Genomic DNA, 25,533 nt, shown 5'->3' with positions numbered 1-25,533 from the left:
TTTGAATTTTATTAAAAAGAGCAAAGAAAAGCCATCATAGGATTTTTTTTTCAAAAGGTTGGCAAATGATACACAATCTGTTTTACAATTTAAAAAATTACTCAAACTGGGTGGTGCCTGTGGCTCAGTGAGTAAGGCGCCAGCCCCATATACCGAGGGTGGTGGGTTCAAACCCAGCCCCGGCTGAACTGCAACCAAAAAATAGCCGGGCGTTGTGGCAGGTGCCTGTAATCCCAGCTGCTTGGGAGGCTGAGGCAGGAGAATCGCGGAAGCCCAAGAGCTAGAGGTTGCTGTGAGTCCTGTGTACATCATGGCACTCTACTGAAGGCGGTAAGGTGAGACTCTGTCTCTACAAAAAAAAAAAAAAAAAAAAAATTACTCAAACTGATGTATGGAGAATGGATTAGAAGACTACGAGCTGAAGTGAGACGGTCAACTATGAATTTACTGCAATAATCCAAAAATGAGGGGAAAGTGGGGCAGAGAAGAGATGGCAAGAAGGAAATGAGACTTGGAAAATATTTAGGAGAAAAAATCAACAAGGCCTGAGGTGTGAGGGAAAAGGCAATGTCAGAGATGACCCCCCAGGAAGCTGGCATGCACCGTTTCTAGAAAAAGAGCAGGATTCAGGGGAAAGAGGGTAAGTTTGGTTCTAAGCATATTTTGCAGAGATTCCCAAACATCCACGCGGAGCGTCATGTGAGGCAGTACATGGAGGTGTGAAGCTCTGAGAAGCAGTGTGGAAGATAATGCCTTTAGGAGCCCTCCATCTAGAAAAAAAATCGAAGCTGTGGGCGAGGTCGTCACAGCAGTGTGAGAAGCGTAAAGAAACAATCCGAGATCCGGGCCCTGACGACTCTCTGGCGGTGGAGGTGGAGGCAGGGGAGAAACAAGGAAGATGTCATCCTCACCAAGACAAAAAGAATTTTAAGAATGGAGGCGTCAACCGTACGAACGTTTCTGAGTGGTCGAGTAAAGCCAGGACGGAAAACGTCCTCTGGGTTTAGCGCCACGGAGCTGAGCAACTGGAACGACAACGTCCCCAACTGCCTCTGCCTGGGCTCCCAGGGATGGGGCTAACGCCGGGATCTCCAAGGTGGCCTCTGCAGACACAGAACTTCCTTTTAGTTCTGTAAAATATGGAAACCGAACCACCACTCCGCAGCACGCGACTTCCGGTCACTGGCCTGCCGGCCCCGCCCGGAGCCCGGGGAGGCCTCAGCCGCGCAGCTGCCTGCTGGGGGAGGCGGCGGAGCCGGTGGAACAGCCGCGTCTGATTGGCTGGGCGCGGCCGCCGCCGGTGATTGGTGGAGATGGAAGGAGGCTGGGCTCCGCGGGCTGCTTTTTCTCAAGTCTGAGACTTTCGATTTCCGCACAGAGTTTGCGGAAGAGCCTAGTTAACCCCTCACGATAGTTCCTGTCAGAACCCAGACAGGACTGAGGTGTCCTGCGAGAGGCTTCGCCGTCGCGCCCCCGCCTACCTCTTCCGGACTTGCGCGCGTAGTGAGTGGCCGTGAGGTTCTGGGTGCCCGGGGAGGGACACGCCGGAACTGAGGCCCCTGGGACCGAGCGAGAACTGGCTTTCAGTGCTGACTGGTGAATCCATGACCTCCAGGTTGAACGCGTCCCGCAGATTCCAGGTGCTAGCAGGGCCACCTGTCTCAGTGATGGCACCGCTCTGCACGGTTGCTCCTACAAGAGTGTTCTAGCAGGGAAATAGAATTGTCCTCCTTCCTCCCCGCCCCCAGAAGACATTAAACCTTCCCATTTACCTCCTCTTTTCTTCTTTTTCGCAGAAAGTTTAATTTCCTGTATGCCATCCTCCAGAGCGGTCTAGCTTAGACGCTCGCACTGTGTACGTGCAACCTGTACAGTCCCGGCGCCTACAGCTCTGTGTGTAGCTGCTGCTTCGGTTGAAGTTCAACCTCTCACTGGGTTACAAAGTGGCAGGTCGGTAAATGTTCATGTTAACAAATGAATGAGTAGATGACTTTGGATCTTAACTATGTATGTTTAAGGATGGAGATTAATGTCTTTGTGGAATTTAAAAGTGATGTCTAGTTCCTGAAGAAAAAAAATCCCAAAATAATGTAATTACACGCAAAAAAAAAAAAAAAAAAAACTGACCATTCCTGAAGAGTTCTAAGGTAGGTATTTAGATGTATGTGCTTTGAATGTTACTTGTGTAGATTAGAGAAGAAGTTTTTTTTTTTTTTTTTTTGTAGAGACAGAGTCTCACTTTATGGCCCTCGGTAGAGTGCCGTGGCCTCACACAGCTCACAGCAATCTCCAACTCCTGGGCTTAAGCGATTCTCTTGCCTCAGCCTCCCGAGTAGCTGGGACTACAGGCGCCCGCCACAACGCCCAGCTATTTTTTGGTTGCAGTTTGGCCGGGGCCGGGTTTGAACCCGCCACCCTCGGTATATGGGGCCGGCGCCCTCCCCACTGAGCCACAGGCGCCGCCCCTCAGGATCATTTTTTAAACATTAACTTAACAAATATCCCAAGAGTTAAATATGACTTTATCCTTTCAAGTTACATTTAACAATATTGTTTCAATTTTTAAAAGTCATTTCTGAGGTGGTATAAGACTTCTTTGTGCTAGTTTTATTGTTTGCAATGGGCAAAGAAAAAATATACCTTTTTTTATTTTTTTATTTATTTTTTTTTTGGGCAGTTTTTTGGCTGGGTTTGAACCCGCCACCTTCAGCATATGGGGCCGGTGCCCTACTCGTTTGAGCCACAGGTGCCGCCAAAATATACCTTTTTTTAAACAAGTATAACAAACTAATTTTACCATATGAATCATAAAATATTAAATAAATACCAGTTTAAAATTCTTAGAGTTAAATTATAAATGTACTGTAATTTGTAGGAGAACACTTTTTGGAGAACTCTTGTGATTTATCTTAAAACAAATCTAATTAAGATGTTTTTCCATTTATTTGATAAAAGCACAAATTCATTTTAAAGGTGTACTTATTGGTTATCTACTATGTGCTTGACATTTTTCTGGGGATATAGCAGTGAGCAGAATCCCCCAAATTATTCTCTTCATGTGGTGAAAACAGGCAATAATCTGGCTCATGCCTGTAATCTCAGCATTCTGGGAGGCAGAGGCAGATGGATTGCTTGAGCTCACAGGTTTGAGACCAGCCTGAGCAAGAGCGAGACCCTATCTCTTAAGAAAAAATAATAGCCAGGTGTTGTGATGGGCACCTGTAGTCTCAGCTAGTTGAGAGGTTGAAGCAAGAGAATCACTGGAGCCCAAGAGTTAGAGGTTACTGTGAGCTATGACAGTACAGCACTCTACTGAGGGTGACAAAATGAGACTCTCAAAAAGAAAAAAAAAGAAAACAGGCAATATTCAAAATAAGAAAGAAAAAGTGTGGTAGGTCAGATGGTGGTAAGTGGAGAAAACTACCTGAGAGAACAGAAATTCCAGGGTTGGGGGTGGTTGTAATTTAAATAAGGGGATCAGAGAAGCCTACCCTGATACCTTCAGGCAGAGACCTGAAGACGAGTTTTCTGGAGGAGAAAAAAACATCGACTCCAAAATTCAATTAAAATTAGACTTCAGAATATAAACGCCATGTAAATAACGTATTTCAGGGAAAAAAATATGTGTTGGGTTAAGGAGGATTTTTTTTTTTTGCATTTGTTAGGTAAATTCCCTCTTATAATTGTGTCCTACCTCCAAGAGGTGTGCCATACACCATGACCCCCTGTCCTCCTCCCTCCTCTTCTCTCCTCACTCCCTCATTCTCTTACCCTTCTAATACCTTGTATTAGATCATCTACTGCCTTCATATTAGAATTGAGTACATTGGATTCTTGCTTCTCCATTCTTGTGATGCTTTACTAAGAATAATGTCTTCCACTTCCATCCAGGTTAATACGAAGGATGTAAAGTCTCCATTTTTTTAAATGGCTGAATAGTATTCCATGGTATACATATACCACAGCTTGTTAATCCATTCCTGGATTGGTGGGCATTTAGGTTGTTTCCACATTTTGGTGATTGTAAATTGAGCTGCAATTAATGGTCTAGTGCAAATGTCCTTATGACAAAAGGATTTTTTTTTCTTTTGGGTAGATGCCTAGTAATAGGATTGCAGGATCAAATGGGAGGTGTAATTTGAGTTCTTTGAGGATTCTCCATACTTAAGAAGATATTTAAAAGCAACAAGACCATAGAAAGGCTTTTTTTGGAGCAGCGGTCTTCCATTTGTGATACATATTCTTTTTTGCTGTAGAATGTCTCAGTGGTATGAACTTCAGCAGCTTGACTCCAAATTCCTGGAGCAGGTTCACCAGCTTTATGATGACAGTTTTCCCATGGAAATCAGACAGTACCTAGCACAGTGGCTAGAAAAGCAAGACTGGTAAGAAAAACTCATGAGACAAAGAAGTTTGTGCTTTAAAAATACTTGCTGGTTAAGGGATGTGGTGCCCTGTTCACTGGTAGATGAATCTCATCATTGGCCCTTGGACTCAGCTGTTGCAGAAAAGTTTGTTGTTTTAAAAAATGGCCAGCTGTTTGCTACAATCCATCTGAACCCCCAGAGCACTGGTTCTCAACCTTCCTAATGTCTCCCAATGCCACAAACCTTTAATACAGTTCCTCATGTTGTGGTGACCACTCCCCCAACCATAAAATTATTTTCGTTGCTACTTCATAACTGTAATTTTGCTACTTTATGAGTCATAATGTAAATATCTGATATGCAGGATGTTTTTTCATTGTTACAAAGGGATCGCAACCCATAGGTTGAGAACCACTGCCCCAGAGCAAACTGAATTTGCTATCTGGTATAACTGATATCCTTAGAAAGACAATAACAGAGTTATAACAGAAGGAATACCTAAACAAGTAAAAAAAATCATTAATAATGGGATTACACCTGCAGTGCATCTTACAAGGGTATACGTGAATCCTAGTAAATGTGGAATGTAAAGGTCTTAGCAAAATAACTAAGAAAATGCCACGAAAGCTATGTTAACTAGTGTGATGAAAATGTGTCAAACGGTCTATGAACCAAGTGTATGGTGCCCCATGATCATACCAATGTACACAGCTATGATTTAGTAAAAAAATAAAAAATCATTAATAACAATTTTGTGGTACAAACAAACATGTATCCTTTTATATTTTCAGTAATAATTAGAAGTTTTCCATGTAGAAGTACTATATATTTCTGAAGAATCATTTCTATGTATTTCATATTTTGTGTTGTCATGTTAACTTTAATTCTCTGATTGTTAATGGTATACAGTGGATATTTGTATATTGAACTTAAAAAAATAGTAATAAAATAATGTAAACATTAAAAATAAATAAGTAAATAATGGCCTATGTTCACAAAGCTAAATATGGGTAGTCATTAAGCACATATATGTAGTTTTTGTCAAATTTAATGTCCCATATGTAGTCTGGAATGCTCTGGACAAATTAAATATATTCACACTATTCATTTTCCAATTTAGAATTGAGGCCATAGAAAGAAGTAATTTAGGCTGGATGTGGTGACTCATGCTTATCTGTAATCCTAGCACTCTGAGAGGCCAAGGTGGGAGTATCCCTTGATGTCAGGAGTTCAAGAACAGTCTGAGCAAGAGCGATACTCCACCTCTACAAAAAAATAGAAAAATTATCTGGGCACGTGGCAGGAGTCTGTAATCCTACCTGCTTGGGAGGCTGAGGCGGAGGCAGAAGATTGCTTGAGCCCAGCAGTTTGAGGTTTCTGTGAGCTAAGCTGATACTACAGCAATATAGCCTGAAAAATTGGGTGAGACTGTCTCCATAAAAAGAAAAATCATTTAAAAGAAATAAAACCAAATTGTGATAAAAACATGGGTTAGAAATATGAAAAATACAGTAAAATTAAGGAGATATCTCCTAAAACTGCTGTGTATTTTACTTTAAAATTTATTTGCTGATTACAAAAATTGTAAATGTCCTGGCTCAGCGCCCGTACTCAGTGGTTGAGACACCGGCCATATACATCGAGGCTGGCGGGTTTGAACCCGGCCAGGCCTGCTAAACGACAATGACAACTGCAACAAAAAAATAGCCAGACTTTGTGGCAGGCGCCTGTAGTCCCAGCTACTTGGGAGTCTGAGACAAGAGAATCGCTTAAAGCCCATGAGTTTGAGGTTGCTGTGAGCTATGACACCACAGCACTGTACCAAGGGTAACATAGTGCAACTCTGCCTCAAAAAAAAAATTTTTTATGTCCTGAAAATATTTGCCATAGGAAGCAAAGGCCCTGTCGACTTTTTCCCCTCCAGAGATAGTCACTGAACGATCAGGTGCTTAATATCTTAGAATTCTAAACTTTTCCATGCTAACTGCACATCATAGGAATACTGCATCAACTGCTGCTAGAATCAGTGTCAGTTTCGAAAATTAAACCTAAGGAAACGCCTAAATTATTTTTAATAATTTCTTAAGGAAACCAGTGTTTGTTTTGTCTATTTCAAGTAGCATCTAGAATGAAATGTATAAATGTTCAATCTCCTAGGGAGCACGCTGCCAATGACGTTTCATTTGCCATCATCCGTTTTCACGACCTCCTGTCACAGCTGGATGATCAATACAGTCGCTTCTCTTTGGAGAATAACTTTTTGTTGCAGCATAACATAAGGAAAAGCAAGCGTAATCTTCAGGTATGACTCGGTTTTCGTGTTTTAGTTGAAATATTCCCGTGTTTACTTAGGCCAGTTTTTTTTATTCAGCAAATACTATTGAGCACACACTCATTAGTGTTTAGAGACAATACAGAGGATGACAATAAACTCCTCTATGTGACTAATAGATACAGCATAAGTAAAATAAAATGTCAATTTGCTTTATAAACACAAGGAATTTTCAGGTGTGACAGTTATTAGCTGTCAATAATTCTGAGAGACATATGATACTTTGTTTTATTAAATACTGCTGATATTTAAACCAAAGAAAAGAGGTGCATTTTAAGAGCAGTGGGCCATAGTAACAGGTTAAAGCTCCAAGGAACTGTGGAGATCAGTTAGGGTTAGGTCTCTAATATATGGATGAGGAATAAGTCTGGAAAGGTTTGACTTCCCTGAGGGAGTCCAGTGATTTCAGGAACTATAGTCCACCTTGCCTGGTTTCTGCTGGAGTTGCCCTCCTTGAAAAGAGAAAGCAGAGGGAAGATCAGACATGAGAAAACATGCTACAGAATTTTAGAAGTTATTCAAACATCCTGTTAACACGCCATTGGCCTGGCTACCATATTTATTTCTGTATTAATGAAGGTGAAAGCTGTCATTCTTTTGTTTCATATAACACCACCAAACTTTTCACTTTAGATAACTCGAAGGTTTTTTTCCCCTTTTATGAATATATCTATGATTTTATGATACCTATGAGTGGGGAAATCAGATTAATTTTACAGGTATCTTCTCTTACAGACTTTGCTTGACTCTCCCCATTTAAAGAGCCATGATTGCCAGTACTTTGAAAACTAATCTTTAATAGCAGCAGAAAACATGACATGCATATCTTTGTTGTAATTCAAAGCATACCAGGCGTCCTCAAACTTTTTAAACAGGGGGCCAATTCACTGTCGCTCTGACCGTTGGAGGGCCAGACTATAGTTTAAAAAAAAAAAACTATGAACAAATTCCTGTGCACACTGCACATATCTTATTTTGAAATAAAAAAACAAAATGGAAACAAATACAATCACACCACCTCATGTGGCCTGGGGGCCGCAGTTTGAGGACCCCTGGACCAATAGATGAATTAATTGAGGAATAAAATAGATAATTTTATGTCATTTATATTGTCTCAGGATCCTAACAAGATAATTGGCTTTAATAAATAAGGAAAAATATTAAAGTTAAAAACACTATATAAACTGTGAGTGAAAATATTTCGTTTTTTCATCAAAAAGTATTTTAGATACCTACACTTAACTAGAAGGCTAAAGCAATTTTTGTGATAATTTGTGAAAGGAATATTTTGATTTTAAAAAATGCCTTATGTAGAATTTAATACATGAGGTTTCTCAGAGAATATAAACAAATTAAATTAATACACAATTGTTCAAACATTCTGAATTTAATTAATTTTTATTCTAACCATCCAAATCTAGGATAATTTTCAGGAAGATCCAATCCTGATGTCTATGATCATCTTTAACTGTCTAAAGGAGGAAAGGAAGATTTTGGAAAATGCCCAGAGATTTAATCAGGTACTTTGTTCTCAACTGAACACTAAAAATTATAATAATATTAAAATTTGTTTATTCATTCAACAAAGATTATTGAGGATCAGTTCAAGACCATGGTGAATATCTCTCTGATTTTAAAGCCCCAACAAGTAGAGAAAATGAGATTTAAGAGATTTTATAGAACCAGTTTTAAGAATAGAATAAAGTTCTAGTGAAGAAGGAGACAACACATAAACAAGATACTTCCAGGTAGTGCTGTGAAGACAACATGCTTATTTCATGGAGTAACTGGAGGATGAGGTGGTTTCTTTAGTAAGGGTCAGTAAACTCCTCTGGGGTGCTGACGTAGGACTGGGAGCCGGCAGACGGTGGGTTCTTATAGTAGTCCAAGGAGGATGCTGGCACTCAGAATCAGTGGAGCTGGGAATGAATGGACAGATCCAGTTTGTGTTAGGGGGTGGGGTCAGCAGGGCTTATGTAGACTAGTGGGAATGAGAAAGGAAGTTATGACTGGCTCTATGGTTGTGACTTGACCCTTTCGGGACTGGTAATGCTGCTCATGGGCTGGGAAGGTAAGGAAAAGAGCAGAGTTAGAGTTTTCTAAGACACAGGTTTTGGGAGAGAAGAGGTTGATAGGAAATGCAAGGGCTTTATTTTGAGCAAGATTGAGATACCAACTAAATAGTCAAAACAGGCTGGGCATGGTGCCCCACACCTATAATTCTAGCACTTTGGGAGGGGGATGTGGGTAGATTCTAGCCTCAGCTCAGGAGTTCAAGGCCAGCCTGAACAAGACTGAAACCCTGTCTCTAAAAAAATAACTGGGCGTTGTGGCAGGCACCTGTAGTCTCAGCTACTTGGGAGGTTAAGGCAAGAGGATCGCTTGAGCCCAAGAGTTTGAGGTTGCCGTGAGGTATGACATCATGGTATTCTACCCAGGGTGACAGAGTCAGTCCCTGTCTCAAAAAAAAAAAAAAAAAAAAACAGTAAATATTTAAGACATCCAAGCAGTGAGTGAGAGTCATACTAGTATCAAGATTTTTGATCATGGTGTTACTAATCTCAATACCAGCTCTCCTGGCAGTCAGGGTTCAGCAGTTTCTTGAGCAGTGGGGTGGAAAATAACCCAATAGGCAGGAAGTGTGAAACCACCATGTGTGGGTTCTGGCTAAGACCATTCCAGGACACTGGGGAGAATGTGCCCTGAGTGCAATTCACTGACCATCCCGGGACGCTGGGACAAATGTGCCCTGAGTGCGTTTCACTGATCATCCCAGGACGCTGGGGAGAGTGCTCCCTGAGTGCATTTCACTGACCATCCCAGGACGCTGGGGAGAGTGTGCCCTGAGTGCATTTAATTGACCATCCCAGGACGCTGGGACGAATGTGCCCTGAGTGCAATTCACTGACCATCCCAGGATGCTGGGGAGAGTGCTCCCTGAGTGCATTTCACTGACCATCCCAGGATGCTGGGGAGAGTGTGCCCTGAGTGCAATTCACTGACCATCCCAGGAAGCTGGGGAGAGTGCTCCCTGAGTGCATTTCACTGACCATCCCAGGACGCTGGGGAGAGTGTGCCCTGAGTGCAATTCACTGACCATCCCAGGACGCTGGGACGAATGTGCCCTGAGGGCACTTCACTGACCATCCCAGGACACTGGGGAGAGTGTGCCCTGAGTGCATTTAATTGACCATCCCAGGATGCTGGGACGAATGTGCCCTGAATGCATTTCACTGACCATCCCAGGACGCTGGGACGAATGCGCCCTGAGTGCACTTCACTAACCATCCCAGGACACTGGGGAGAGTGCGCCCTGAGTGCACTTCACTGACCATCCCAGGACACTGGGGAGAGTGCTCCCTGAGTCTATTTCACTGACCATCCCAAGACGCTGGGGAGAGTGTGCCCTGAATGCAATTCACTGACCATCCCGGGACGCTGGGGAGAGTGCTCCCTGAGTGCATTTCACTGACCATCCCAGGACGCTGGGGACAGTGCACCCTGAGTGCAATTCACTGATCATTCCAGGACGCTGGGGAGAGTGCTCCCTGAGTGCATTTCACTGACCATCCCAGGACGCTGGGGACAGTGCACCCTGAGTGCAATTCACTGATCATTCCAGGACGCTGGGGAGAGTGCTCCCTGAGTGCATTTCACTGACCATCCCAGGACGCTGGGGACAGTGCACCCTGAGTGCACTTCACTGACCATCCCAGGATGCTGGGGAGAGTGTACCGTGAGTGCATTTCACTAACAAATAACTCACCCAGTGAGCTGCAGTGGTGGGGATGGAGAGTTTCTAAGTGACACCAGTAAATGCCAGAACATTTGTCCAGTCCTTATTTATCTGTTGCTTCCTGGGCATTTACTTCCTGTCTGTTACAACGAAAGTACCTCAGGGAACTGAGCATGTAAAGATAGGTATTATTTATCTAAATTCAGGTTGTCTAGTTCATCTAGTTCCAGCCTCGTGAACAAAGGTGTCTATTGACGCTGGACGGAGAGCTGTCTATGTTGTCTCCTCTGTGACAGGTGAGCCTGTCTCCAGCCTGGCATACACCTGGGAGCTTTAGAGCAGGAAATTTTGATTATGTGGAGCTTTGATGGGCCTCCTCTGAATTTCACATAGACTTGAGAGGACCACCAGGGGCAGAGATGGGCAGAAAGACAGACTGTCCACCCTTGTCCCCAGGCCTGTCTGTCCTTACATCTGCCCTCAGCCCAGAGTCAGCATTCAGGCAGAGGAGGTGGTCTCCGATCTCCCATAGGAACCCCATCCCGTGGCTATTCTTTGGGTCTTGGAGGCTTGTAAACAAACCATAAGGGAGTTTACTGTCGTTAGCTGCATGGAAAGCTAATTACTGAGACAATGAGGGTTGTCAAGGAAGAAAGGATTTATAGCGATGGACACATCAACTGGTAGGTGGGCAGTGTGACTCTGATGAACAAGGGTCAGAGTTTGGAGGTGAACGCTAAATGAGTAGTGTGCGAGGGTAGTGGGCGTCCTGTGTACTGAATGTGAATAGCGTGCAAGGGTAGTGGGCGTCCTGTGTTCAGGGCAGAGTACAGGGCCGCAGCGCAGTCGTGCTGGTACATATATCCCATGATCAAGAAATGGTGGATAAGTCCCCTCACCATAGGGCTTTTAGTATTAAAAGAGCTAGGAGTTAGTATTGGTGATTCTTTCAGCCTTGCACGGCCTCATTGGGTCCTTGGGTACAGTCTATGGTGGGGTATCACTTGTCCTCTTTTGACAATCAGATGGTGGGAGAGTGGCTGTAAGGAGGTCTTGCTGTTTCTGGGAAAGAAGCTCACAGAAATGCATTAGTATAACAGTTACATGGCTCGGCTCCTATAGCTCAGTGGCTAGGGTGCCAGCCACATATACCAGGGCTGGCGGGTTCGAACCCAGCCCGGGCCTGCCAAACAGTGACAACTACAACCAGAAAATAGCCGGGTGTTGTGGTGGGCACCTGCAGGCCCAGCTACTTGGGAGACTGAGGCAGGAGAATTGCTTAATCCCAGGAGTTTGAGGTTGTTGTGAGCTGTGCTCCTATGGCACTCTACTGAGGGCAACATAGTGAGACTAAAAACAGAAAAAAAACCCAACAAAAACAGGGCGGCACCTGTAGCTCAAGGAGTAGGGTTCTGGCCCCATATACTGGGGGTGGCGGGTTCAAGCCCAGCCACAGCCAAAACTGCAAAAAACAAAACAAAAACAAAGTTACCAAGTTTTAGTCAGTAGATCTTATTGAGAGTTTTATTTTCTGCCTGCTTTGAAACTGCAGTGGCTAAGCTATAGCCACTAACGTGAACACTGAAAACTGATTTGGAACATAAAGGAAAAAGGAACTAAAAACACTATTTAAAAAAACATTTTCTTGCTTATGGAGTTGGTTACAGGCTTACCACCTTTTGAGTTCCCTCCATGTTAAAAATGTAGGTAATCTCGGCTCGGCGCCTGTGGCTCAAGCAGCTAAGGCGCCAGCCACATACACCTGAGCTGGCGTGTTCGAATCCAGCCCAGCCTGCCAAACAACAACGACGGCTGCAACCAAAAAATAGCCAGGCGTTGTGGCGGGCACCTGTAGTCCCAGCTACTTGAGAGGCGGAGTCAAGAGAATCACTCGAGCCCGGGAATTGGAGGTTACTGTGAGCTGTGATGCCATGGCACTCTACCCAGGGCGACAGCTTGAGGCCCTGTCTCAAAAAAAAAAAAAAATGTAGGTAATCTCAGAGGGGATTCATTTTGAGCCTCTCTGAGGACGCTTGAGTTATCAGAGACACCCTTGTAAGGCCTTCTTGGGGTGTGTGAGTAGGTCCTAGGTGTCTAGAGATGTCAGGGATAGGAAAAGGCCCAGTAGGTACCTTCTTTCTGAAGTTAGCAGCCTACAGTTGGCTAGGCAATTTAGAAACATCTTCCCCGTTTCCCCTTTGCTGAAGTAGCTGTGTTTCGTAGTAGTCATACAGCCAGGTGTGCTGGCTCTTGCCTGTAATCTCATCTGCTTGCTAAGGCAGGAGGATCATTTGAGGCCAGAACTTTGAAACCAGCCTACACAACATAGTGAGACCCTATCTCTAAAAAAAATTTTTTTTAAATTAGCCAGGTAGGGTGGTGTGCTTCTGTACTCCTAGCTGTTTGGGAGGATGACATTGGAGGATTGTTTGAGACCAGGAGTTTGAGGCTGCAGTGAGCTGTGATTGTGCCATTGCACTTCAGCGTGGAAGACAGAATGAGACTTTATCTCTAAAAAAAAAAAAAAGTCATGCATGTCTTAACAACAGGTATACATCCTGAGAAAAACATCAATCGGTGATTGTGTCATTGTGCAAACTTCATAGAGTACACTTATGCAAACCCAGGGGGTATAGCCTTCTGCATACCTAGGATGTATGGTATAGCCTGTTGCTTCAGGCTATAAACCTGTACGGCATGTTACTGTACTGAATACTGTAGGCATTAGTAGTGTAACGGTAAGTATTTATATATCTAAACATTGAAAATGTACCATAAAAATACAGGGGTGTCTGCAGAGTGTTAATTGTTGAAACCACGTGATGAGTATATGAGGATTCAACAGATTCAACAAGTTAAAAATGTACAAAATTCTGAGTCTGTTCAGTGCATTGAGAGAGCACAGATACTGCAGACACACTGAGATAGGATACTATTGTTCCCATTATTTTTTGTCTTAATAGAAGAGATTTTGGAAAATACATTTATGAGAATATTATATATACTCTAGTAGACTTTAAATATATACCGCCTTATAGGACACTAAACTACCCTCTTTCTCTTTTTCTTTCTCTTTCTTTTGCGGTAAAAAATTTAATTACAAGTATAGATAAAATTTAAGTCCAGAGGGGTCCACAGAGGTAGTGATCATTTCTTTCAGATGTGAAGTGGACTCTAGACTTCCCCTTGCTCTTCCACTTTTATAATCTTAAGTAATAATAGAGTTGCCATATGCTGTGTGTTTCAGGCCCTGTGCTAAGCACTTTATAAACTTGATTTCATTTGATAAATATTTTCAAAACTATCATTATAAGAATTCTTATCCCCATTTTATACATGAGAACAACTTTCTAGACTCTGATCTCTATGAGAACAGGGACCATCTCGTTCACCATGCTCAACACCTGGGCCTAAAACATGGCCTGACATTTATTTACTTAGTGCCTAGTAAGTGTATGCTAATCAATAAATCAGGATACACCTTGTGTAATGAAGAAATAGACACCGTCATGTCTGAGTCTTTGGGCTATCAAAAATAGGACTAGGGCTGGGTGCAGTGGTTCACACCTGTATCATCCAAGTACCATCCAAGTATCATCATTCAGTACACCTGAATCATCCCAGTACTCTGGGAGGATTCCCTGAGCTCAGGCTTCTAGACCAGCCCAAGCAAAAGTGAGACCCTTTCTCTAAAAATAGCCAGGTGCTGTGGTGGGTGCCTGTAGTCCCAGCTACTAGGAAGGCTGAAGCAAGAGGATCATTTGAGCCCAGGAGTTTGAGGTCGTTGTGAGCTGTGACACCATAGTGCTCTACAAGAGCTACAAATTGAGACTGTCTCAAAAAAGAAAAACGACTGAATACTCCTAGGTGAGTCTGGGTTTATAGTCATTATTGACTTTATAGTAGGAGGTTTTCTTTGATGCCCTTAATGGAACACTTTTCAATTTCAGTATACCTCTGAATCACCTGGGATTCTATTAAAATGGGGTTTCTCATTCAGTAAGCAGATTAACACCCGAGATTATGCATTTCCAACAAGTTCCAAGGTAGTAAGATATTGCTGGTCTGGGGACCACACTTTGAACTGGAAGGCTTTAAGATAAGTAGGACAGGATTAGTAAAAATAATCTTATATATTTAATTTGAGAAACCCTGTAATAAATTCTTCAGTACCATGCAACTATCTGAATTAATGGAACTGCTAAAAATACTATTTATTTTAGGCATGAACTGAGCCTAGTCTTTCAGTAGCCTTGTTAACAGTTTGCCAGCATTTTCCAGGGCCTTGGGAACTGAACTATTTCTTATTGACACACAAGTGGGAAGCCTGCAGTAAGTTTTGAAGGTCTGAGAGGTAGGTGGGACGCAGGGTAGGGCTTGACTTTGAGGCATAACCAGCGAGTCAATACACCAGAAAAAAAGGTGGTTGTTAATCATGCCCTTTCATCACAGGCCCAGTCGGGGAACATTCAGAACGCTGTGATGTTAGATAAACAGAAGGAGCTGGACAGCAAAGTCAGAAATGTGAAGGACAAAGTTATGGTGAGTGCTGAGTAAACACACATTTATTCTGAAATATTTGGTAGGGGAAGAAAGGGTTCAGTCACTCTGGGTGTAAACCTTATGACTGAGTTCAGTCTTTTAAGTAGCTAAGAAGAAAAATTTTGCCAGTATCCCAAACTTAAGTAAACGAGGTGAGAACGTGTGACCAGTGAGACGTTTTCATGGCCCTGTTAAACTGCCAAACGTGGAGCACATCTTTGCCCTCCTTGCAGGACATGCAGTGAATGTTGACTTTGCCCCATTACCCAGTAAACTAGATGTCGCTGCTCTTAGTAGGCCTTTGTGTCCACAGCTCTCAAGCAGGGGGTTCAGGGTCACCCAGAGCCCCAGCAGAGGCATGGCCCCTTTTCCTCAAGCACTCTTTATTCTGCCGCTCGGAAGAGCAACAAAAAACATTTCATGAAAGAAGTTCTGATATTTTTCTAATTGACATAAGACAATTTTAAGATCAAACTTCCAGGACAGTTTGTGGAGGCAGAGGGCTGTTTTGGTGCCCTGCTGGTATATGTTCACTTTCTCCACTGTTAGGTTGTTTTCAGGGAGAGAGTAAAGAGTTCTGCTTTACACTAGGCCTACATTTGCAGAAAAGGCCTCTGGCCAAGGGGTGTGGTCCTGCACAGGTCTCTGTGTACCGCCCACATGACCTTGATTTCTGCACTCCAGATAGCTTCTTTCCAAAATCCTGATTCTTTGTAGCAACTTTATCCTATAGCCTCCTAGGGAACCACTCCATTAAGGTAGAAACCAAGTGGGCCCAGTCCAGAAATAGCCAGGGAAATCCAGAGAATATTTAGACATGTGACAAAATCCCAGACAAATGAGGCTTATTTATAAGAGGGAACATACAATTGACTGTCCAGATCAAGATGCATTTAAGCAACTAAGGGGGCGCTGTTGATATTGACACCAGGATAGCAGGTGTTCAATCAGGACTGTCCCAGTTCAACTGGGATGTGTGGTCACCCTTCTTATTTGGAAAGAGTAAGGAGATTTTCCATAAACTTGTTTTTGCCTACTGTTTGTTCTACAGAGTTGTTATATCGCAGAGGCAGTATCAAAAATTATTAGAAAGAATCAAAATGTAGGCTTTGAAATCAAGTGATGACACGCAGATCAGTTTGAGAATTCTACGTTTTCTTTTTTAAAAATCTTACTGCATACTTACAATGAACTATGCTTATTACATACTATCAGTGAAATGGAAATTATTTCATGTATATATGATCAAAGTTTTGCAAGTCTAATCTATTTTTGAGCAGGCTAGAATTGTTTCCATGTTTCTCTGGGTTCTAGAGAAGCAACACTCAGATTTCTAGAGTCTTTGGAAGGTGATGATCAGCGGAAAATGTGTTTGTGTCTCTATTTGTAGTGTATAGAGCATGAAATCAAGAGCCTAGAAGATTTACAAGATGAATATGACTTTAAATGCAAAACCTTGCAGAACAGAGGTAAGGAGTAACAGTTAAAGCAGTGTAATGTTTTGTGTTCACACTAGACAACACAGATGAATTCTCCTTTATATTTTTAAGTACTTTATGACTCTGAGTTGCTGGTCTGGACTTCTTGGTGACCCAGGCCAGCATTTCTCAACCTCAGTACTGTTGATATTTTGGGCTAGATTCTTCTTTGCTGTGGGGCTGTTCTGTGCATTGTAGAATATTTAACGGTATCCCTGACTTCTACCCACCAGATGCTAGCTAGTAACACTACCCGGTAACCCCTGTAATGACAACCAAAACTGTCCCCAGACATTACCAGATGTCTCCGGGGCTCACTCCAATTGATAACCACTGGTTTTGTGTTATTCACCTGACTTGTTATGCTGAGCCCACTGGCCGACACAGGTCGATGGATGCGTGGAATTCCCTGCTCTCACACCTAAGTTCCTGCACACATTCCAGACGCTTGCGTGTATGCTGCACACAGATTAATTCCTGTCACGTTTTGAAGAAGTTTCACTCTATTCTGTTGCTAGTATTGCTGTTTTTAATGAATGCAGCAACTGAAAGTAACCCACAAATGTACATTGGATATAACATGTAGGGTGCTGCTATTACCCTAGAAACTGAGACTATTAGTAGGATTTGGGTAAAAGGATGAGAAACAGGAGTGAACTGCTACTTCCTAATCGTCTTTCTCTTTCGAAGCCCCTGATATGCTTTGTGTACATTTTTTTTTAACTGAGGTTTTGAATTTTGTCATTTATATTCATTCAGGTAATATTCTGAAAATAAGTTGTAGACAGTACTGTTTCCAATTTACATGCATCACTGAGGACAACTACTTTTGTTTCAGTGTGTTCAGTTTTTATACTTAGAACATTTTTTCTTGTTTTGTTCAATAAAAGTTAAAAAAGACTTAAACTTTGACCTATTACTACATAGTATTTGTGTCATAATTTTCTAAAATTTTCTTGGCTTTAATTGGTTTTGTCTTCTTTATATAAATATATTTATCTGCCATCTCTTCTAATTCACAGAACATGAAACCAGTGGTGTGGCCACGAATGAACAGAAACAAGAAAAGCTGTTAATCCAGAAGTTGTATTTAATGCTTGACAATAAAAGAAAGGTAGTGATTTACTTTCCAGAATAGCATGTTGCTTATGTCAGAGACTGTAAATAATGAGCTTACAACAGAGGAACTTTTTTATAACCACTTGGCTTAGACACCCATTAAGAATGAATGGATATTTGCTTTGCTTTAAAAAAAAATCTTTTAATGATTAAAAATGAATTTTTTTCACTTTGTTTCTTCTCTCCATTTAGGAAGTAGTTCATAAAATAATAGAGTTGTTGAACATCACTGAGCTTACCCAGAATGCCTTGATTAATGACGAGCTGGTGGAGTGGAAGCGGAGACAGCAGAGTGCCTGTATTGGGGGACCGCCCAATGCTTGCCTGGATCAGCTGCAGAACTGGTAAGATTCTCTGCAGCGGAAAGCTGGCAGCTGTGTGGCTAACCACATAAACTCATAAAGTCACCTTTGAGCTGCTAGTTGAATGGACTCTGTCAAAACTCTTAAGTTTGACGTAATCCAGCTTCTGCTTATTCTGGAAACACTCATTTGGAAAGCACAGTGTTGTTCGTGACTGTCGCTACATCCAGCCACGTCTGCTTGGTCTGGAGCCATCCTGCACTGTAGGATGTGTCATTTGTGCAGAGCACCAGTGATATACATTTAATAAGCTGATTCCTAATGTGTGATTAAAAATGAAATAATTTTAGACATTTTCTAGGCCACACATTCAGTCATCCACCCATCGTACTTACTACATGCCTAGTGTGTGCGAGGTGCTGTCCTGGGACCTAGGCACACAAGGATGAATGATTCTTGGTCTTTGCCAGTCAGAACTTCTCAGTGTGGAGGGAGAGGTGGGCGTGGTAAGAACCCTGTGCAGGGGGCAGGTTCTGGGAGCTCTGGCCTTCACCAGAGTTCCATGGAAGAAGTGGCCTGGTGCTGACTCTTGAGCACCCACGTGGCATAGGGAGTAGAGTCCCCTGTGACAGAGAGAACTGCATGTACAAAGGCACAGGACCTGCAGGGACCATGTGATGGGGGCTCCAGAGAGATGAGGAAATTGGGCCTGCAGAGTGTGCTGGAGCCTGAGGGTGGGGTTCTCAGCACTGTGCTGGGGCAGGAGCATTATCTTGCTGGCAAGCCATGGAATTCATTTCTCTGATTTTTTTTTTTTTTTTTTGAGACAGAGCCTCGCCCTGGGTAGAGTGCTGTAGCATCACAGCTCACAGCAACCTACAGCTCCTGGGCTTAAGCGATTCTCTTGCCTCACCTTCCCAAGTAGGTGGGACTCCAGGCACCCGCCACAACGCCCAGCTATTTTTTGGTTGTAGTTGTCATTGTTGTTTGGCAGGCCCAGGCCGGATTTGAACCCGCCAGCTCTGGTGTATTTGGCTGGCGCTTTACCCACTTGAGCTACAGGTGCCGAGCCATTTTTCTTGATTTTTTTATTTAGAAAGGTCACTATGTCTGCAATCTGAAGGATAGAATAGAGGCAGAAAGGCCAGTTGGAGTACCAGTAGCATATTATTACAGTCCAGGTGAGAGCTGAATTTGGGATGGGTAGAGAGGTGGGATCATGAGGTGAACATGAAGGGATGGCGGCCCTGGAGCAGTCACCAACAGCCCAAGGACTAGAGGTCTGGGGAGGTTATTTTCTGCATTGCTAATTTAAAAAAATTCACAATTGATACCCACCCATTTATTTTTATTCTGTGATTGCCTGTATGTACCCTAAGTTTATTGAGCAGTGCTTTCCAGTTGAGTGTGCCCTGATGGACCTGGAGGGTACTGACCCCCAAGCCCTCTGGGTGGCCAGAGAGGCCCTGGAGTGTCTGGCGCCCCCTCGTGGTCACTTTAGATCACATGCGCCTGTCCCAGGGACAGAAATGTCCCCCGTTGACCCTCTGTGCTGTATGAGGATTGCCATTTTCTGTGTGCCAAACCAGACAGAGTTGGGGACACTGGGTTGGAAGCTTCTCTGGAACTCACTTAAATACCATTATCCTGCCTTCTCCTGTGGCTAAGGGCTGCTCTTTCAGCTCCTTGAACTGGATTCAAAGAGTGAACTCACGAAGTGAAGTAGGAGACATTTTAAAATATTTTCTTCTGCCATTACTGCAGGTGAACCATTAGCAGGTGACTGACGGTGAGAACCTAAGGGAGAACCTAAAAGCAAGAGCTTGGTGGTTGACTCATTGGCTTTTGGGGTCTAGATTAACCTATTACCCTCTCCTTCTGGCAAACAGTAATCTTAGTTCCCTCCTCACCACATTGCTTGGTGGCTTCAAGGCTGCTCCCTGGACCTGACAGTCTGGTGAGGCACCACCTGCTCACACCACTATCTTGACATAAAACCTGCAGTGGCTCCTTGTCACCTCTTCCGTCACCCAAAGGTACCTGTCTTACTGTGTCCCCTCTGCTGGCTTCCTGTTTACCATCTCCTTTTAAATCCCACTTGCTTGAAAGGTCAGTTGAAGGCACAGGTCCCCGAGAAGCCATGCCCCCACCAGTCTCTCCTTACATAGATCTCAGGTGCGTGCAGAGGATTTTGGTCCAGGACATCATTATTCAATGCATGTTAGCTTTTTTCTCCCCAGGTAACTAAGCTCATCAATGCAGTGACATGTGTGACACCTCATGTTTCCCGTGACCACTTGTTTGTTTCCCTGGCTCTCTGTAATACAGGCTGCTTTGGGACCATTCCTCACTGGGCCACTGTTGTCTTGTACCTTCCCAGGTTCACCATAGTTGCAGAAAGTCTGCAGCAAGTTCGTCAGCAGCTTAAAAAGCTGGAAGAGTTGGAACAGAAGTATACCTATGAACACGACCCCATCACAAAAAACAAGCAAGTGTTGTGGGACCGCACCTTTACCCTTTTCCAGCAGCTCATTCAGAGGTAACTTGTGAGATGTTTATTTGCACCTTCACCGATTATTTTATCCAGAGGAACATTTAATAGTAATTCAGATAATTTGGAAGGGTTTAATAGGTTTTTATATGGCAGTTAATTCCTACTGAAGTTCCTTATTTATGGCCGTGGTCACTCCTGTGGACATCTAGGCTAGAAACTGTAGTAACTTTTTAGGCCTCCTCCACTCTCTGTGGCTGGTCTGTGCAAAACTTAGTGTGTCTAATGAGGTTTGCCCTCTCCTGCCCATCCTGTGGCTTTAACACATCTTAGGCTCTTAAATCCTCTTTTCTGAACTCAACTGATTCCCTCTGCAGCCCCTTCCAGCCTACGCCTTGTGACCTCAGTTTTTACCAGAACACAGCTCCAGTCTGGTTCTTCACCTCCTGCCAATCCATGCAGAGGCCTCAGCTGGACATTCGTGGCCCAACTTTCATAGCTCAGGCTTAGGTGGCCACTCCACACTCTGTGTCCCACATTCTCCATTTGCAGAAACCTTGCCCTCTTTCTGTCTGTTAGGCCTGGTGCATACTTACTTCTCTGTGCCTCTCCTGAAGACGTTTCCTCCACTTCAGAGTCTCCTTCCCTTACATCTACTCCCAGAATTGTATCATTCTGAAAGTTTCCGCTTGTATCTGATTGTGAAATCTTCTCAAAGTTCCCAACAGGTGTTATCTCTCTTCCAGGCTTACATAGTTCATTCTTCCTTCCCTACCCACTCCACCATTTAGTGTATAATTTTTTATACATTTCTGTTATCTTTGCTGAAAATTATCCAGAAGATAGAGATGTGTTTTTGTCACTCTCCCCCCGATAGAAGGTGTTCCAAACATGCTTGGTAGATAAATAAATGTCATGAGGTGGAAGAGTAGAGTTCATATTATAAGATTTGTTAGTTTGTTCTGTTTTACATTAGCATGATAATAATGTACATTGTTCCCTCTGTCTGATATCTAAACAAGAATCTAAACAAGAATGTTGGATGTGAAAAACTTGAGGACATTTTCTTGGGGTTTTGAGGCAAATTTGATTTTCAGTGATGATATGTAAATGAATACGATCAAATTAGGGGTTTTCCTTGTTGAATTGTTTCACAGATCATTACAATTACTCTGTTTTGGGTAAGCATAAATTAGATTTGGGGATTTCTTTGCTAATTAGAAAATAGTACTTCGATCATCCACCTTATCAGAATCTTTCCAGCAGTGTTTTAGGTTGTGTTCTCTAATTCCCCTTCCTCTTCAGAGAAAATCATTTTTTATTGCCTCAGTCTTGGTAGAAATACTAATTTTTCTACACTGCTGGATGTTTACAGCTCATTCGTGGTGGAGAGACAGCCTTGCATGCCGACTCACCCCCAGAGGCCATTGGTCTTGAAGACCGGGGTGCAGTTCACCGTGAAGTTGAGGTAACCAAGAGGAGGTGTCCTCCCACACGCGGCCTGTCATGTAGCTTACACCCTCATTTCTGTTTACACAGCAGTTATTATAGAGTGCTTTCGAGGAAAGAACTTTTCAGTAGGCATTTTGATGTGAATTCTTGCTTAGAACATCCAAGAGTCTTTTATTCAAAATAGAAATGTTTATTCAAAATAGAAATGTAATCAATGTAGATATATATATACACATCTGATTATTTTTCCTATTGTAAATGTCATGCACATTCATAATAGAAAGGGATTGCACATTACTGAAATGTGTATAGTATAAAGAGCAGAAGTCACAGCATCCTTACCCCTCTTGAGCATAAACTTAAGACTTGAGCTTTATGAATCCCTGGAACTGTGGTGTATATGAAAGTGGATATGTGACATGTATGTTTTCCTGGTAAATGGGTTCTTAGTTTTCATCACATTTTCAAAGCTCCTTGTGATTAAAATATCTGTGGACCACCCTGGAAAACAGCCTAAGTCTGTCTTCCCCCAATTTGGTCCATATTGAAGTCTATAAATATATATATGTGTATGTGTACATGTGTATATATACAAAGGGTACAAAAAATGTACACACTTTTTAAGAAAGGAAAAAACTATTAAATTTGTAATACTGAAATCATGCTTGACTTCTGCAATTACCAGAGGTGCTCAAATGTGACTTGTATTCATCTTTTGTTATTGGTATATGCTGATTTAAGTCCACAGTCACCCGCACCTTTCCCTGGCTGGCAGTGTTACATTGCCACACTTAAGCCCCTGGGAATCCTAGAACTCGGCCGCTGGAAGGGGCAGTGAAAATCTGATCCTCTCCACCTTTTTACTAAGTGGGGGCTGACATATCCCTGGGGCCTCCAGCTCAGGGGAGCAGAGGCACGTGCTTTCTATCATCCCATGCCACCATGCTGAGTTTAGAGATATGACCCTCATTTTCTGATTATGGGTGATGGTTTCTGTTTTCTCCCAGTAGAACAAACATTATATACAAATTTAGTAAGAAGTAATGTTTGCTATTTTTCACCCATGTCAGTTGGCCAAAAGTAGAAATTTTGATAAAACCCAATGTTGGTGAGATTATTTAGGGATGTGGCCACTCTCACTCACTCTGGTGGGAGTGTAAAATCAGTGCTGTGAATTTAATGTTACCATTTTGCCTCTGTGATTCCACAGCTGGGAATTTATCCTACAAGTGCACTTTTTAAAAAATCCAAGTCAACTGACAATACAAGAATGTCAGTTTTTTTGTTGTTTGTAAGACCCCCAAACTGGAGAGGGGTTTGTTTATTTCTAAAGAGTCATAGTTAGGGAGTTGACATAGTAAATTAATTGTAATAGATAATTTTTTAAAGTAATGATTTTTCTTTTTCTTTCCAGGCTGTTGGTGAAGTTGCAAGAGCTGAATTATAACTTGAAAGTCAAAGTCTTATTTGATAAGTAAGATGCCTTTAAGATTATCTAAGATACATGTATGATTGAAATGCTGGTTTTGTTAAACATAGACTCCTCCATAAATGAGCAGATTCACCAGTTGTTCAATGGGAAGAAGTTTGCCTCCCTGTCACCCTGGGGCTGAGCCCAGGGTCCTGACACTGCTACTGCTGCTGGTGAGCAGAGGCTTCACGTCAGGTCCACCAGGGCCATCATAAATGAGCCCAGAGATTTAAGTCGGCAGCTCCCTTTCTGGATGTCAAGAGCTTCCCGTAGAGCTGCTGTCAACCTGCCTTTGTCTTTATAGAGTATAAGTAAAGAATAGAATGGGTGTATTTTGTGCGTTTGAGATTGTAATCAGCACGTCACAAGGCAGATGGATTCGGCACACCACCCTCTCCTCCCAGGCCAGCCCCATGGAGAGGCCCTGATTAAACACCAGGCTCACCATCCAGGCTGCTGTGATTCTGTGGCCTATTGGGAGGTTTTTCTAGAATGAGGTCAGCCACACTTGGGGGACCTATGTGGAGCCTGCTGGCTTCACCCCTGTGTCTTCTAAACTGTGGAGACCCAGGGATTGGCAGCATCTCTCAAGGGGATCCAGATGGAGCAGTCCCACCCTATTTTGCCTTTAGACCCTAGACCTTGACTAGCACTGACTTAGTCACTTGCCTTAAGGAGCAAGATGACCCTTTACCCCAGATATGTCTGATGCTTTTGTTGGCTTATGTCACATACGAGTATAGCAGGTTTTAAAAATGACTTGTGATAATTTGTTTTCCTCTGGCTTTTTGTTTCTTCCCACTTCTGTAAGAATATTCTTCCCTGTAGCATAGTCTGTTTCTTTGTCTCTCCCGCCATCATCTTTGGTTTTTCTCTGTATCAGTTAGCTTCCGCTGTAGAACAAACCACTCCAAAAATTTAGTGGATAGGCTTGGCGCCTGTAGCTCAAGCGGCTAAGGCGCCAGCCGCATACACCAGAGTTGGCGGGTTCCAATCCAATCCAATCCAACCCGGGCCTGCCAAACAAGGACAACTACCACCAAAAAATAGCTGGGCATTGTGGTGGGCACCTATAGTCCCAGCTACTTGGGAGACTGAGGCAAGAGAATCACTTAAGCCCAGGAGTTAGAGGTTGCTGTGAGTTATGACGCCATGACACTCTACTCAGGGCTACAGTTTGAGACTGTGTCTCAAAAAGAAAAAAAAAAAAATTAGTGGATAAAACCCCCAAAACTTACTATTTCTTACATTCTGTGTGTTGTAGGTGGTCCTTCTGTCTGGGCTAGCCTCGTTGGAACTGGGTGGTCTACCCAGGTTTTGTTATATGTCTGTGTCTCAGGAGGCTACCTGATCCACTTTGCACTGTGTTTTGATATCCTTCTTCATGGCTCTCAAAGAGGCTAGCCTGGGCTTTGCCAATGGAGACAGTGTTCTAAGCAGGCGAGGCCTGTGAGGGCTAGCCTTGGAATCTGTGTCATTCCCCTGCATCTCCCCTCCGAGATTCCGGGGACTGAGAGATACATTCTTCTTGAAAGGAGGAACCACAAAGGTTTTGTGGCCACTACAGTTTATGACCCTCTGCTTTATTTCAGTCCCTCTTTCAGTTTTTTCTGGCTCTTCTGTCTTTTCTGTCTGCTCCAACACTGTCTTAGCATTGACAAATCAGCTTTGTATCATGTTGTTCCTTTTATTTTAAATCTTTTTCTTTTCTTTTTTTTGAACAATAAAAGTAGGTCCCTCTCACAGGCAATGGGGATTGTCATTCACAGAAACAACTGAACTTTAGTTGAGATAGGAAGGGAAAGATCCCTAACTCATCTGTCTGCGAGTGGGCTAACAGTTTCTAATCTACATCTGCACCACTAACAGATACATTATTTGGCTAGAACATGACAAAATAACCATGAATTTACATAAGATGCAAGGTCTTTCAAGATTTTGACCTCAGCCTTAAACTTGTCACTTTCCCCTAATAACTGACTTTTCTGGGGTACTTAAGTGAGAGCATTAGAGATAATAGAGAATGAAAATAAGGGTTAGGCAGGCACATTGGAGTCTGCTGAGTTCTGTGGCAGCAGAGCCATGTGCTGTCTGTTGACTCCCCAGTGCTTAGCACAGAGCCTCACACAAAGTATGTAATTGCTCGATAAACAACAGTAAGCTTACATTTATTAAGGGTGCATTATGTACTCTTTTTACCCATTAACTAGTTTACTCCTCACGATATCCTATAAGGTTCATGC

The 25,533-nt window shown here is 42.9% G+C and overlaps 1 protein-coding gene across 1 annotated transcript in view; it reads left to right on the top strand.

The window, feature by feature from the left end:
• The first annotated feature begins 1,809 nt into the window (after positions 1-1,809).
• The window catches only part of STAT1 (signal transducer and activator of transcription 1), a 49,112-nt gene continuing 25,388 nt past the window's right edge, over positions 1,810-25,533 (top strand). The window contains exons 1-11 of the mRNA XM_053598327.1: positions 1,810-1,950; positions 4,257-4,385; positions 6,525-6,669; positions 8,121-8,219; positions 14,888-14,977; positions 16,368-16,446; positions 17,478-17,569; positions 17,767-17,918; positions 20,257-20,415; positions 21,743-21,835; positions 23,234-23,293. Coding sequence (XP_053454302.1) covers positions 4,258-4,385; positions 6,525-6,669; positions 8,121-8,219; positions 14,888-14,977; positions 16,368-16,446; positions 17,478-17,569; positions 17,767-17,918; positions 20,257-20,415; positions 21,743-21,835; positions 23,234-23,293 — 1,097 coding nt within the window. The 5' untranslated portion in view covers positions 1,810-1,950; position 4,257. The remainder of the gene's footprint in view (positions 1,951-4,256; positions 4,386-6,524; positions 6,670-8,120; positions 8,220-14,887; positions 14,978-16,367; positions 16,447-17,477; positions 17,570-17,766; positions 17,919-20,256; positions 20,416-21,742; positions 21,836-23,233; positions 23,294-25,533) is intronic.

The sequence above is a fragment of the Nycticebus coucang genome, chromosome 7 (genome assembly GCF_027406575.1).
Source record: "Nycticebus coucang isolate mNycCou1 chromosome 7, mNycCou1.pri, whole genome shotgun sequence".
In the NCBI taxonomy this organism is placed as follows: domain Eukaryota; kingdom Metazoa; phylum Chordata; class Mammalia; order Primates; family Lorisidae; genus Nycticebus; species Nycticebus coucang.
The sequence above is the reverse complement of the archived record's forward strand: the minus strand, read 5'-3'. Positions and strand labels throughout refer to the sequence as shown.